General features: G+C 51.3%; 1 protein-coding gene across 7 annotated transcripts in view; it reads left to right on the plus strand.

Moving 5' to 3' along the window:
• Positions 1 to 16,039, plus strand: part of ZNF516 (zinc finger protein 516) — a 100,250-nt gene that overhangs the window by 43,055 nt on the left and 41,156 nt on the right. For all 7 annotated transcript variants that reach the window (XM_027526336.1, XM_027526334.1, XM_027526338.1 and 4 more), the window contains exon 2: positions 1,470 to 3,370. In XM_027526336.1, the coding sequence (XP_027382137.1) occupies positions 1,642 to 3,370 (1,729 nt within the window). In that variant the 5' untranslated portion in view covers positions 1,470 to 1,641. The remainder of the gene's footprint in view (positions 1 to 1,469; positions 3,371 to 16,039) is intronic.

Below are 16,039 nucleotides of genomic sequence, written 5' to 3' on the forward strand. Positions count from 1 at the left end.
TTCCTGTAAATTGCAGGACCCTGCTGCCTTTCGCATGAAGCTTTTAAGCTAGTTTTTCAGGAAGCCCAGATAAGAAATGAAAAGTATATTCTCTAGCATTGGTTTCTAGAGTGGAAGCATCTAGTCTTTGGCTGGGAGGTCGAAACTAAACATCAAGGCTGTAATAAGGAAACAAAATGTGGATTTCTCTGGCAGCAAAGGTGGCAGCATTGCTTCCCCCCCCCCCCCCATGGAAAGGAGGACAGTCCAGCCGCATCCTTGGGATCCAGGTGAGCCTGGATGCTGGCTGGGACCACCTGAGCCCCCTCTCCTGCCTCTGCTAGAGTGGATGGGGCTGCGCTTACAGTCGGTCCTCTTTGCTCTGTGGCCAGCTGGGAGGCTCCTGGTAGTAGAAGCGAGGCCCCAGTGGGCAGGTGTCTCACTGTCTGTGACTGTTGGCTTGGCCTGTGCCCGGGGGTCTGAGTGGCCCTCGGAAGCTGTGCTTTGCAGGGGGCTTCCTCATGTCCTTTCCCGATTCTCAGCACCTGACAGGTGAGGGCATGCCCAGATGGGAAGGACATCTCCTGAAATTCACGCCCTGGAAACAGGAGTCAGCTCTACGGTCAGCTCTGCCCACACCTGAACAGCAAAGTTGGGGTCTCTGTGCAGAATCCCCAGAGCAGCCTCTTGGCTCTGAGAGCATTTCACTTTCTGTGGTCCCAATCTGCAGGGAGGAGCAGAGAGGAAAGGAACACTGGCTACAGAAGGACTGTTTGGAGATTGGAACAATTCTTACCCGTAGAAATTTTCATTTAATTTCCAGGTGCATTCATAGGTTGCCTTTTATGATCCCTAATCAGCTGAGTTTTTCTTGTTCCATGAGTCTTGTCTTTGTGCCTGGGTTTCAGATGTTTAGTTCTCATGAATTGGAGGTTCTGATATTTAACATCCTTTATGGACCAACTTGGGGCTTCCCAGGTGGTGCTAGCGGTAAAAAACTTGCCTGCCAATGCAGAAGATGTAAGAGACATGGGCTCCATCCTTGGGTGGGGAAGATCCCCTGGAGGAGGGCATAGCAACCCACTGCAGTATTCTTGTCTGGAGAGTCGCATGGACAGAGGAGCCTGGCAGGGTACAGTCCAGGGAGTCGCAGAGTCCGACACTACTGAAGCGGCTTAGCACCCACGCACGCACGCAGGGACTGGTATCTATGACGATAAATGACTAGCACGCAGTCAAGTACAATGATTTATTTTAACGATTTAGCACAGTTATTACCAGTCATTAATTGTTTAGTGACTGATCTTTTAAAGGAAACAGCTGCTCGTTGGTCGGTTTAAACTTTGCTGGATGCTTCTTTTCTTTAAATAGGCCGGGAATGGGATTCAGAACAAGCAGTGTGTAGACGTTATATATCCGCGGACGTTATGGGGCCGCTGTTCCCGCGGGGAAGCCTGGTTCCTAAGGCCTTTGTGTCTTTTCTGTTCCAGGTGCTCGCCGCCAGCGCCATGCTCTCCAGGTAGGACACGCCCGCCTGCAGGGCAGGCGCACCTCTGCAGCGGGGCAGCGGGAAGCATCTTCTCGCCTGAACATGGAGAGATAAGGCGTCCTTCGGCAGGCAGGCCCGCGTGACCAGGAGCTGTGCCCGCCGCGGCCGTCAAGATGGAGCGCTCCCGGGAGGCCGAGGCGGAGCTGAGAGGGGGCCGCAGCCCGTCCAGGGCCAGCCGGAGCCCCGAGGCGGACGGGGACAGGGCGCTGAGCCACAGCTGCTGTATCTGCGGCAAGACCTTCCCCTTCCAGAGCTCGCTGTCCCAGCACATGCGCAAGCACACGGGCGAGAAGCCCTACAAGTGCCCCTACTGCGACCACCGCGCCGCGCAGAAGGGCAACCTCAAGATCCACATCCGCGGGCACCGCGCGGGCACGCTGACCCAGGGCCGCGAGCCTGAGGCGGCTGAGACGCGCGTGTCCGAGGGGCTCGGCGGTTGCACCAGCCCCACCAAGAGCACGTCGGCCTGTAACCGCATCCTGAACGGCGCCACGCAGGCGGACAGCGGCAAGATCCTGCTGCGCAGCACGCGGAAGGAGGCGGAGGGCGTGGCGGCGGGGCAGTGCGCCTTCTGCAAGAGCAGATTCGAGCGCAAGAAGGACCTGGCGCAGCACGTGCAGCAGGCGCACAAGCCCTTCACGTGCCGCCTGTGCAGCTACGCCACCCTGCGCGAGGAGGCCCTGCTCAGCCACGTGGAGAAGGATCACATCGCGGCGCAGGGGCCGCGCGGAGACGCTTTCGCCGAGAACGGCAAGCCGGAGCTGCCGCCCGGCGAGTTCCCCTGCGAGGTGTGCGGCCAGGCCTTCAGCCAGACCTGGTTCCTGAAGGCGCACATGAAGAAGCACAGGGGCTCCTTTGACCACGGCTGCCACATCTGTGGCCGGAGATTCAAGGAGCCGTGGTTCCTGAAAAACCACATGAAGGCGCATGGCCCAAAGGCGGGGAGCAAAAACAGGCCCCGGAGCGAGCTGGAGCCCGTGGCCACCATCAACGACGTGGTGCAGGAAGAGGTGATTGTGGCCGGCCTGAGCCTCTATGAAGTCTGCACCAAGTGTGGGAACCTGTTTACGAACCTGGACAGCTTGAACGCGCACAACGCCATCCACCGCCGGGTGGAGGCCGGCCAACCACGGGCCGCTGTCGGGGAGGGCTCAGCGCCCGGCCCCGCCGATTCCCAGCAGTTCTTCCTTCAGTGCCTGAACCTGCGCCCGGCGGCCGGCACGCCCACCCGCGGGCAGACTGGGCGGCGCGTGGCTGAGCTGGACCCGGTCAACAGCTACCAGGCCTGGCAGCTGGCCACCCGGGGCAAGGTGGCCGAGCCGGCCGAGTACCTCAAGTACGCGGCGTGGGACGAGGCGCTGGCCGGGGACGTGGCCTTCGACAAGGAGCGACGCGAGTTCATCCTGGTGAGCCAGGAGAAGCGCAAGCGCGAGCCTGAACCGGGTGCACAGGGCCCCCCGCGCAAGAGGGCAGGCGCACCCGGGGACCCCGCGCCTGGGCCCCCGGATCCCCGGCCCGCGGCACGCCCCAGCCGCCGTGCTGCCGTCCCTGCCGGCCACGGCAAGTCGTCTGAGTGCTTCGAGTGCGGCAAGATCTTCCGCACGTACCACCAGATGGTGCTGCATTCGCGAGTGCACCGCCGCGCGCGCCGCGACCGAGAGCGCGACGGCCCCGGGGACCGTGCGCCGCGTGCCCGCTGCGGCTCCCTCAGCGAGGGCGACTCGGCCTCTCAGCCCAGCAGCCCTGGGTCGGGTTGCGCCGCCGCGGACTCCCCGGGCTCGGGCCTCGCTGATGAGGCTGCCGATGAGAGCGGAGAGGAGGCCCCGGCCCATCCCACAGCAGGTGAGTGCGTGCGCCCCGGTGGCCCAGGTCCCAGTAGCCCTGCGTCCGGGTTTCCCTTGCCCGGGTATCTCACGTCCAGGTGGTTTGGGCTCAGGTAGCCCTGTAGCTGGGTCGCCCCATACCCAAGTGGCCCGCGTCCAGGAAACCTTTGCCCGGGTTCTCACGCTCAGGTGATCCAGGCTCACTCAGGTTATCTTGGACGTGGATGGCCCTGTGCCTAGGTACCGTTGAGCTGCGTGGCGCAGGCATCATTAATGCCCAGGCAGTTAAGGCTCAGGTAGCCTTGCCCCCAGGCGGCCCAGCATCCTTGGTGCTCAGGTAGCCTCATCCTTCGGTGACCCTACCCCCAGGTAACCCTGCGCTTGCTGCCTTTTCCCAGGTATTCCAGGCTCGGCTAGTCCTGACTCAGGTGCCCCTGCACTCAGAGAGTCTGTACCCAGTGTGTACTTGGAGCGTGGGCTGGTGGGTGCAGACCCAGGCCCCTGGCATCTCCACTTGAGGCTCCTGTTTGCTGACTACCTATAGTGTTTGCATAAATCAACCCTGGCTGTTGAGGTCATGGTCTCTTTGGAGCATCAGGTATTGCTGAGTGAAGACGGAGTGATGGAGCCCCTCCGAGGTGTGCCCTTCTCTGTTCGCACCATCAGCTGGGGCACACATGCTTTCCTCTGCTTCTCTCCTTGCACCAGACAGCTGAGTGAAAGAGGACCTTCATATTGTGTGCAGTTATAATTAATCTCCTCGGATTCCAGTAACCCTGTGGGTTTAGAGATGGCTAATTGGAACCAGATTACTTTCCAAGTTGCAGCTATGTAAATATTTAAAGATGCTTGGCCAAATTTATTCCCACCATGTTCCTATTTTTTAATAAATTTTATACATTTTGGTATTTTCTTCATTAATTTTTGTCTTGGGTCATTCCTTTAAATGGAGGTGATGTTTTAGTTACAAGCTTGTAACTTTCTCCCCATAGCCAGGAATGTTTTCCTTTCTCCCTGAAAATTGGTTTGACTGGATGTTACTTTTAGGGAAAGATTGGCAATGACGGAAATCCCAGTGCTTCAGCGTGGTGTTTTGTATTCTGTAGTGAGGAAAACCGCCCCTGTGCACCTCTTTAAAACAACACACAAGTGTATGTCATTTTCCCCGTACTGAAAATAGTTCTCTTGAACAGAGTTTAATTATTACAGGTCTGGACAATGTATTGTATGAGCGTCTGGTACACTCAAGTATATGCAGAGTTAGTAGAAGTGTAGTAAAAAGTTTCTCTGATCCTGCAGGGCAGTCCATACTGAATCTGCACACGTGTACATGTCCATAAATGAAAAATAGCACATTATGCATCAGCTCGTATTTTGCATTTCATTTCTTAGTCATTCACCCGTGGGAGGAAGCAAGATAATATCCCTTTCTCTGAAACTGTACTTTGCATTCTGGGAGATCGTCTGGATTCTAACAGCAGTTGGTCATATATGACCTGGGGAACCCAATTGTGACCCCGGGTGGCATGTTTGAGGACTAATTTTTGTTTTTCCTTTTTAAAAATGTTGACAACTGTAGATTTTACTGGTCGCATACCAGTAACACTATGTCTACTTTTTGGAGCACATTTGGATAAAATGCTAAGCTGGTAATAATTTTTTATAACTTTGAAGACAAATATTTTTAATATTTGGAAAAGCTGTCCTGCACCTCATCTATTATGATAGATGTGAGATGCCCAGTAAAAAGCAAATTCAGCAGTGCCTTTAAAGTCAAGATGTGGGAAAGATCAAATTACATTCACTGTAAATTGAAATTTACTCTTTTTTTCCCTCAGGTTCATTAAATTTTAGAGATTATTATTTACTTCTTAATGAGATTATATGTGTTTTCTCTATATGTAATCTACTTTTTGAGAAATTTGGTGCCTCTGATGCTTCCATAGCAAGATTATATATAGTAGTGAATTTTGCAAGTTGACAACAGAATATTATAGCTTGTTGAGAGACTAGAAAATTTTATGTTACGACAATGGTGTAAAATGTTGAACATTGTAGGTCTGCACAGGTCATTTTTTGTAGCCCCAAAGGACAGTGTCTTTCCTCCTAAAGATACCAATTTTATATCGTAGCAGGCCTTTAATAATCTTCTTGTTCAGTTGCTCAGTCGTGTCTGACTCTTTGCAGCCCCATGGACTGCAGCACACCAGGCTTCCCTGTCCTTCATTATTTCTTAGGTCGGTGATGCCATCCCACCATCGCATCCTCTGTCACCCTCTTCTACTCCTGCCCTCAATCTTTCCCAGCATCAGATAGCTTTTGCCAGTGAGTTAGTTCTTCACATCAGGTGGCCGAAGTATTGGAGTTTGAGCTTCAGCATCATTCCTTCCAATGAATATTCAGGGTTGATTTCCTATAGGATTGATTTCCTTGCTGTCCAAGGGACTCTAAAGTGTCTTCTCCAGCACCATGGTTCAAAAGCATCAGTTCTTTGACACTCAGCCTTCTTTATGGTTGAACTCTCACATCTGTACATGACTACTGGAAAAACCATAGCTTTGACTATATGGACCTTTGTTGAGAAAGTTATGTTTCTGCTTTTTAATACTGCCTAAGTTTGTCACAGCTTTTCTTCCAAGGAGCAGGTGTCTTTAGCTGGCGTTAGATCTCAGATGCCCCTTATGGAGAGAGGAGTATTATATGGATTATGACTCACAAAACAGTTTCATTGGCAGGGATTGGCGAGAACTTGGAAACAACCATTAATACTTGGAAAAAGCAAATGGGTGCTTTGAATCCTCTATTTTGATCTGCAGTCAACCTTTCTTTTGTTTAAAAAAATGCATTCAACTTTGGAAAATATTTGCCTTTCTTATCACTGAAAGATGACTTAGATCTTCAAACATTGAAATGACTTTAAATTCTCATAGAACCTGGGTGGGATGACTGGTTAAAATTATGAGAGGAAACACATAGGAATTGAGTCATAGAAAGATCAGACTGGTTCTCATGAACGTGAGTTCACCTGTGGTGGCAGAGTTGACATCAGAATTCAGATTTTTTTGACCTTTCCAGTAAATTCCCATCATGCCATAATTTCCTCCAAAGATTTTTGACATCCAGGAGTGGGTTTGAACGCTGCTTCTGAATCTGGAGACAGTTCGCATGATCAGATTAACTGAAAGAAACTTCTTTTTTTTAATGAAACATTCTTTGTTGAGTGTTGCCGCCTCCTACTTTGGAAAGCGCTGATTGTCACATTACCTGTATTTCCACATAAGACTGAGTCACTGCAGCCCTCATTAAGGACTTAAAATAGTCTAAGAGCAAAGTTGTGAATAAAACTCAATAATTTAAAATGTGTTAGTGAGCTGGATTTAAGTCTCCATTGAGAAAGTGACTTGGCACCGATGGAAAGTACACTTCTGGAGTTCACAAAAATTAGTCCTTTTAATTCGGGAAAAGGAGCCTTGAAAGGGCATAAAACTGAAATTAGAAAAATTAATATTTTCAACCACAGAGTAGAGTTAGAGTGCTCACAAGTCATCCCTGTGGATGGGTGAACAGACCAAAGAGGAATTCTGCTTAGAAAGCATTGGAATGGGTGACTTCCATGACAGTCCAGTGGTTAAGACCCGGCATTCCACTCCCACATGCCTCGTGGTGCAGCTTGGAAAAAGAATTGAAATCACGAGAGGGCTGGGATGACTTAGGAGTGATGGAAGCCCTCTGGGTGTGTCTTGAAGGACTCTCTTCATGAGCTCACTGTCCTCTAAGACATGGCGCCCAGGGCAAGCCTGGCCTCATGCTGGGGGCCCTGACTTGATGCAAAACCCATTCCCACTGGGTATCTCCATACCGTTTCTGCTAACACTTAGGTGATTGATTACCCCAGGTATTTTTGTTGTTGTTGTTGAAGTATAATGGCTTTACAATATTATATTAGTTTCAAGTGTATGACATAGTGATTCAATATTTTTATAGACATATTGCAGTTAAATTTATTACAAAGTAATGAGTGTTTCCCTGTATTGGATAATATATCCTTGGTTTTGACTATCTTCTGTTATTCTAACTTCTTCTGTCACATCAAATCCATAATCCGCTGAGCCCAACTTCTCTCTGTATCTTTGGATGATGGCTGTAACGTAATTGATAGTAAAACCCCAAGTTTCGAAACTGCAGATAATGAAATTGCAAATATTTGACTGTTTCTAACTGACAAATCATGACTCAATTTTCATAGAATGGAAAGTTCTGTGAAGAAGTGCCACAGTATTATATGTAGTTGGAAGAATTAAGGAGAGAGTTTTCAGGATTAAAAAGTACAGTCAAGGGAAGAAAAGACCATCATCAGAAAGAGGAAGTTATTTGTTTCAGAAAGCCTCCATTTTTCTGATATTTCTTCATTTGCTTCCTCCAGTCTAACACTTTGGGACGTTCCAGCTCATCTTTTTCCTGTTGTAACTGCAAGAAGAGCCACAGTGTTCTGGTTGTAAAATGTTGGTGGAGCACGTGCTCTGGGCCTGACCGCTTGTCCACATTAGTGTATGGGTGGGTGAGGCCGGCCAAGCCGTGGTCACCCAGCTTCCAGAAGGGTTAACTGGCTAGTCTCCTCTTTTTTTTTTTTTTTTTCCATAGAGCATGGGCAGTCATTAGAGCAGTTTAGGGAGGAAACATTGCTACGTGTCCTCCCATTGTGCCGGGATTTGGGGGGACTCTAGAGGACAGCAGTCCCAGTGTGGAGTGTAGGGTGAGCCCAGGGGGAGGTGTTTACTGGCAGCTGGGCCTGCTGGCGGGAGGCTTTTGTTGTTACTTAGCACTTCCTTTGGACAGAGCAGGAGGGGCTCTGGGCATGGATGCTCCCCACTGTCCTTCTGTCCGGATCCATGTCGCGGTGTGTTCTGAGCCAGGGAGCTGGGCCCCGCTTGCAGACCTGCCTGGTTCCCATCTCTGGTGCTCAGTGACCGGGAAGGACTTCTGTCCTAACGCAAGGCTTCATCAGTGCCTCCCCCACTCAAGAAGCTAAAAATGATACCACAAGAAAGGGGCTGGGGGCAAGGAGGAGAGACCATAAATACAGTGGGAGGATGGGAAACAGGATGTGTGTAACTGGCTTGGGTGGCTCAGCGGGTAAAGAATCTGCCTGCGATGAAGAGACCCCGGTTCAATCCCTGGGTTGGGAAGATCCCCTGGAGAAGGAAATGGCAACCCATTCCAGTGTTCTTGCCTGGAGAATCCCATGGATAGAGGAGCCTGGCAGGTTATCGTCCCCGGGGTCATGAGAGTCGGACATGACTGAGTGACTAAACCACCAGCACCAACTCTGGGGTGGCAGGCGCATCCAGGCACAGTCGTGTGCCTGAGACGAACCCCCACTCCCCGGGGCCCTGGGCTGGGGCAGGAGTGAACCTGGGACCCCGGGCGGTGTGGTCCTGCGTGGTCCTGGGACCCCGTTAAACGGGAGCCCGAGGGATGGGTCTGAGTGAGACCAGGAGGTCGGCTCCCCTCGACAATGGTTCCCGCTGGCGCGCCGGGCCATTTCCCATCCCTGGCGGCCTCGGCACTTTGGGCGATGAGAACCTGATAACTGCACGTGCAGGTCGGTCGGCCGCTGCGGCAGTGTCCGGCCGCGATGTTTGCCCTGGGCCAGGCCCCAGGGCTGGGGTGCTCCCTGCCCCATGCCTGTGAGCGCTGGAGCACAACCCCGGGGTGGGGACGCGACGGGAGGAGACTCGGGACAGCAGAGGGAGGAAGGGAGGGCAGGTTGATCCCAGACCACAGAGGAGGGGCTGCGAATGCAGGCAGATGCCTCTGAGCTAGACGCGAGGGCGACCACCCCGCTTCGTCTTTCCTACTGGACGAAACACCAAGGTATTTACTTAGGTGGGAGTAAAGCGAGAGTTGTAAACCCTCCTATCAAATCCTTATTCAATAGAAAGATGTACTGAAGTTCTTTAAGAAAAATATCCAGATGCACTTGACAGCCAACCGCAGAATGCCCTGTGGTTTAGTCAGCATCTTAGCAACCAGGAGCAACGCATGGAGACACTGGTAATTATTCACCGGCCCTGTAGTCCCCTGGTAGGCCTCGGAATTATCGCAGCAAGAGTGAGTTACGATGGGAATAGAGCCTCAGAAGTGTGTTTTATTCTATTCTGATTCTTCAAACACTGATCATCTGTGCATGGCGTGTGTGCTCATATTTGCTTGATCACCATGCTGTGTCCTCTGACCTTCCAGAATGAATGAATTACGCTGTGAGACATATCAGACTCTGGAGATGATGCTCTGAGCTTTTCTCTTGACGCTGAGGCACCCACGTGGGATGCATGGTCCTCAGGCTGTGAAGCGGATGCCATGCAAACACTGTGGTTTCTTAGCAGGATCCAAATGCTTCTTTGTTGTCTGTCTCTGTCTCTATTTCTCTCTTTCACACAAGATGTGCTGTGCTCTGCTAGATCACTTTAGTCGTGTCCAGTTCTGTGCAACCCTGTGGACTGTAGCCCACCAGGCTCTTCTGTGTATGGGATTTTCCAGGCAAGAATACTGGTGTGGGTTGCCATTGCCCTCTCCAGGGGATCTTCCTGACCCAAGGATCAAATCCCTGTTTCTTATGTCTCCTGCATTGAAAGGTGGATTCTTTATCACTAGCACCACCTGGGAAGCCCTTCACACAAGACAGAATCATAGAATTTAGAGCTGGAGGGAACTGGGGAATAGTGGTCTGTCCCCTGTTTTAACAGAGAGGAAACCAAGGCACAGGGGGATCCCTGTGGCTTGCCCAGCGTCTTCAGGACTCCAGGCTGCGGTTCTCCTGCATGAAGTAGCCGTGTGTCTTCACCCTTCAGCCGCTGGGGGTCCGGCTTCCTGGGCTGTACGCAGGGGCTGGGACCCACCACCCCCCCGCGGGGTTGTTCCTGCCATATTCCTTGCGGTGCCCGGCTCCGCCTGGCGTCCTGTCCACACGACTCTCGTTGGTGCCAGAGTTAGAACCAGAACCGACATCCACAGGGTCCGACTCCCAGCCTGGGAGAGGGTGTCTGTCTTGGCTTGTCCCTTGAGGGGCAGAAGCCTGTGGTCCTAGATACACAGTCCTAGAAAAACGCACTGAAGTTCAGGCCCCGCCCGGGGTTCCAGATCCACAGTCTCCACGGCCACCGGCCCCGAAGGCAGCCAAGATGGAGTGGAGGCAGCCCTGCTGAGCTCTTCAGTCCTCTCTGGCCCTCGTTGGGGTGGGCACCGGCTCCATCCTGTCTCCAGGAGGCTGCTTGTGGGCAACATCGAGTGGGTGTTCTCTGGAGGAGAAATTAATGATGTTCCTGGATGCCAATAAAAAATGCATGCCCTGTGTCCATAGAGGCTTACTTGATGCGACCCCTGTTCAGTCTCTCCTGTCTCTGCGTTTCCTAAATTCCGTCATCCCCCGTTGTCCTGCTGGCTGTCGGCTTCCCCTGTGCGCTGTGGTGCTGCTGGCTTTGATTTTCAGCTCCTCCCCTGTGGTCCTCACGTCCCAAAGAGGAGCCTGGTCTCCAGTTCAGACAGGAGCTTGTGACTTGACGTGAAGTGTGAGCCCCCTCTTTGTAGATGTTACCCCTCTGTGTGCATACGTACATGCTCGGTCACTTTGATCACGTCCGACTCTGTGTGACCCCGTGGACTGCAGCCTGCCAGGCTCCTCTGTACGGGATTTCCCAGGCAAGAATACTGGAGTGGGTTGCCATGCCCTCCTCCAGGGGATCTTCCCGACCCAGGGATTGAACCGATGTCTCGTGCATCTCCTGCATTGCAGGCGGATTCTTTACCACTGAGCCACTGGGGAAGCCCGTTGCCCCTCTGTAGTAGAAACAGGTGAGTTTGGGTCTGTCACCCCAGACCCCTGAGACGTGGCCTTCTGTGGGAAGAGTTGGATTGAACTGATTTTGCTTCTGAGCCATCAGTTGCTGGTCGGCAGGGGGTGTCCCGGGCAGCTCTGCAGGAGGACGACCCTGGGCTGCGGAAGCGGGGTCACACCTGGTGGGCTGGGGTGTCCCAGCTGTTCTAGGCACATGTCACTCCACCGACACCTGTCTTTCTGGGGGAATCGTCAGGGTGCAGATGGTGAGAGGCTGCGAGGACCTGGTGCCTTTGCCCCTGGCCCTGGGGTCTTTGCTGCTGAGAAGAGCAGTCCTTTTCTGCTTCCACCGTGGCTGAGCCTACTGGGAGTCCGAGGTTCACGGTCCTCGCCTGTGACCTCAGAAGCAGACCCACCTGGAGCCCGGGCGACCCCTCCTTTCAGGATGCACTGTCCTTCCGAGGTCTTACCGAGGGTGCTATTTGATTCGTATCACCTTTGATCTGTGTGTGCATCGTGGGCAGTGAATCATTTATATCTGAGATTCTCTTCAGTCAAGTATTTAGGTTTTGTTTGATAAGTATGTTTGTTGTGTACATGTCTGTGGCACAGGTTCTTAAATTTTCATCCATAACTTCGGTTCAGTTTCTTTTTTCCTTAATTTCTTAATTTTCTGTGCACAGATCCTAATCCAAGACTGGTTCTTGTGCAACCTTTGCAGGCTCCTGATATGATCCAGTATTTGCATGCACACTTTGCATACTTTGCATACTTTGCATATTAAAACAGATGTAGTTTCAGATCTGTATTTTAGTAGAATTGAAAAAGCTTGGGATAGTCTTCTCTGGATTGAAGGTTAGAAGGTCAGACTTTCTTTACTGGAATTTTACCTGGACCTGTGTGTGCGGTCACTGTACTTATGTCCACTCAAAGGATGCCTCCTCTTCTGCTTTGTTTATGAAGGCAGCTGTTGATCTGAGAGCAGTGTCTTCACAGATGAGCAAGACATTCAGGCTAACTGCTAGCTGCCAAGTATGTTCTCCTAACAATGTACCAGATTTGAGTATTACTCACGCTCTTTTTGCGAACTCCAGACTTTCAGCCCTGTGGATAAACTGAGTTCCAGTTTTACTCTGACTACACTTTTCATTTTTCAGTCTAATTGGTTACTGAAATATACCATCAAAAAGGGTAGCCCAGTGGGACCCTCTGATGACAGGTTGACTGTGCTGGAGAAGATGGTGTGTGTGGCTGGCCCTAACGTCCGAAGCCTGCTGGGAACCGCAGCTTCCTCCCCAGCATCCTGCAGGCAGGTTGTCCTGCAGACGAACGGGCAGTTCACTGATGGGCTGGACCGCTGGAGAATGCCATTTTGGGTGTGGGAATGATGGTCATGTTTCCAGTCTGACTTTTGGATGCTATAATTGCTTCCATTCAAGGCTTGTCTGTGATGTTCTTGGCTTTTAAAAAACAGATTTCTGCAGCATTCGTGAGATATGATTTACACAGGTTATTCTGGCGTTGGACTTGAAATGCACAGCAGTGGGGGTGGATCAAACGTTTTCATCTTTAAGAAATAGAATTTGGGGCTGTTTTTTTAAAAAATGGTGAAATTTGGTAGAGTAGGGCCATGAGGTTAAAAAACGGGCATTAAACCTTTAAAAGCTCTTTTTCTTGTAAAGCTCCTTGGCTGATAGAGAAGCGTTGTTACTGGCCGCACTGTGCAGTTCAGGGTGTCACCGGAGGTGGCTGACAGAGCTCCTGAATTCCAGCTTCGAGGAAAGGGGTTGCACAGTCCTTGACTTGGGAATTTTGTAAACTCTGAACACAAAGTTCTGGACAGGTGGTGTGTAACACCAAGGAGAGAAAGAGTCTCTGCAGTTTCCATGGTGACAGCCTACTCACCACTTAGAAACAAATTCTTGCTACTGATCACAAAAGGGCCCTGGGCTTGCACATTAGTGGGGAAGAGAGAAAGCTACCCCCAGAGCTGCCTCCCAAGCTGGAAAGCACTGGGTGGATGCAGGGTTCCTGGATCCGTTTTAAATATCCAGACTTCTTTCCCATTCTGGATCAGAGTTCGTTGGGTTTTTCTTCCTTGAGTTCAAGATCCTTTTCTCTGAGTTTGAAGGTCTGGTGTGTTGGGGGGCCTGTTTTAGAAGCTTGTAGGTTTTGGAGCAGCAGCACACGAGGACACCCCCCCAGAGCAGGTGCGGGGAAGGCAGGGGAGGGCTGGTCTTCCCTCTGTCCAGGGGTCCAGCATCAGCCTCGCTCACCTCGCTGCCCACCGGTCATTGTCTCCCCCAATCCTGCTCAGCCCCTTTGCCCTCCCTCTGGCCCCTTTTCTATCCGAGGACAAAGGGAGGGGATAGGACACCGGGTCACACTCAGCGCCCAGCGTGCACGGCGAGGCCTGGTGTTGGGGTGCGGGGGTCTCGGGTGATGGTCCGTCCAGCCGCAGAGCCTCCTGTGCCTGTTGTCTCTCTGTGACCCGAGGCCAGGGACCGGCTGCGGCCAGTGCGCCCGGAACAGATCACTGCGACCCTGCCCTTGTCATTTCCACAAGCCTGCTCTGGGGAACCCCCGGCCCCTCCGCCCGGGCTGCAGGGGAATGTGCCACTTCTCAGCTCCCTCTGATGCCCTCAGTGCGGGGCAGGGCCGTCCAGGGAAAGGTTTGCTGTTCAGTGGCTCAGTCGTGTCTAACTTTTTGCGGCCCCATGGACTGCAGCACATCAGGCTTCCACGCCCTTCTTCATCTCTTGGAGTCCCTAAAATTCATGTCCATCGAGTCGGTGATGCCATCCAACCATCTCATCCTCTGCTGTCCCCTTCTCCTTTTGCCTTCAATCTTTCCCATCATCAGGGTCTTTTCCAGTGAGTCGCCTCTTCACATCAGGAGGCCGAAGTACTGGAGCTTCAGTTTCAGCATCAGTCCGTCCAGTGAATATTCAGGGGTGATTTCCTTTAAGGGCAAGGTTAGGGTCCCTTTCACTTTTCACTTTCATGCATTGGAGAAGAAAATGGCAACCCACTCTAGTGTTCTTGCCTGGAGAATCCCAGGGATGGGGGAGCCTGGTGGGCTGCCTTCTATGGGGTCACGCAGAGTTGGACATGACTGAAGCGACTTAGTAGCAGCAGCAGGGTCCCCCAAAGCTGGTCTTTTGCGTTAGAACTACTCACCCCCAGCTCCTCTGCCCCCAGATGAGGCGGGGAGGGGCCGAGGCCCCCTGAAGCCAGCCCCACTGCCTCACCTGCACAGAAGGGACTCTTGGAGCCACCGAGGCTCTGAGAGGCCCGTCTTGTAGAGACTGGTCATTGGTGAAATGCCGCCCTGTGGTTTGGGTCCCCTGAAGGTAATACTGGCTTCTGCTCTGTCTCCCACGAGTACGTTCCCTCTTCTCACTGAACGAACGATACCGCATATAGATGAAAAATAATTTTCTTCGTGACATGTGATGCTGGCGTTTACATCACTATAGACACTTTTTTTTTTTTTTTTGGACTGAGCGTCTGACTCATACAGTGCTTCCTTTGAAGTCATTCATGTAAATAATATATTTGTTTAGCTGAAAACATGTTAGAGGTTCAGTGCATAAAAAATACAGGATGCCTGGTAAGTTTCACGTAAACATCGAATAGCCTTTTTTAGTGTAAGTGTGTCCCATGTAACATTTGAGACATAGGCTAAAAGTGACTTGCCTTTGGTCTGCAGTTCAGATTACCTGGCTCCCCTGTGTGTTCCCTGGTGTGTGTCTCTGGGTGAATCTTCTGGCAGGTGGTTATTTCAGGACACCTAGGAAATGCCTGGTCTTGTTTCCTGGCCTGCTTGTTGACTGAGTGAGACCTGTTCAGCAGCTCTGTTCACTATTGGATGGAGATGCTGATGACCTCATGCTATGAATGTTGGGATGATAATTAGCTGAGGAATAAAAGGGGACGGCTCTCTGGTGGAGATTCCTTGCTCTCTAGTTTACAGGTATCGATACTTTGAACACGTGCATTACCTGCATTGAGGGTCAGAACAGTGCTGGTGGAGAAAGAGATTCAGGAGAAAATGAAAATTGCATTTATTCTGTTTGGATGAAAAAAATCTTAGCATTTTCTAACACAGAAAATGTTCCATGTGCTTCCTGGAGTCAGGACCGTGTGACATACTTGAGTGTCCTATATAGCGTGCGGCCGCTGTGACTGTGACACTTTTTGAAATCCGTCCTAGAGAATAATGCTGCCCCAGTGGTGGCTACTCTAGCATTGATGTCAGTCATCAGAGGAAGGTTCTGTTTCGTTTGGAATTTGGTAGGTGGAGTTTGTTGCTGTCTCATAGGTCCGTGCTCTTCCACAGTGGGGTGTCAGTATTCCATGATGTGTGTAGTATTGGGGTCACAGCTTTGCCCTAACTCCGTGGGACCCTGGTAGACGCCCCCAAGGATCTGGTAGCTTGGTTAGTAAAAGGCCCCATCTAGCCTGAACTGCTGAAACTTACCCTACATGCAAGGGCCCATCTCCTTAATTCAAAATAAAAAGAGCCCAGGAATCCTGCAGACCATACTCTAAGAAAGCTGTGGGGCATGTACGCAACGGAACAGTACTCAGCCATTAAAAAGAGCGCATCTGAATCAGTTCAATCAGGTGGGTGAAACTGGAGCCTATTATACAGAGTGAAGTGAGTCAGAAAGAAAAGCACCAGTATAATATATTAACACACATATATGGAACTTAGAAAGATGGTAACGATGACCCTGTATGCAAGACAGCAAAAGAGACACAGATGTAAAAAACAGACTTTTGGACTCTGCGGGAGAAGGCGAGGGTGGGATGATTTGAGAGAATGGCACTGAAACATGTATGTTATCA

The sequence above is a fragment of the Bos indicus x Bos taurus genome, chromosome 24 (assembly GCF_003369695.1).
Source record: "Bos indicus x Bos taurus breed Angus x Brahman F1 hybrid chromosome 24, Bos_hybrid_MaternalHap_v2.0, whole genome shotgun sequence".
In the NCBI taxonomy this organism is placed as follows: domain Eukaryota; kingdom Metazoa; phylum Chordata; class Mammalia; order Artiodactyla; family Bovidae; genus Bos; species Bos indicus x Bos taurus.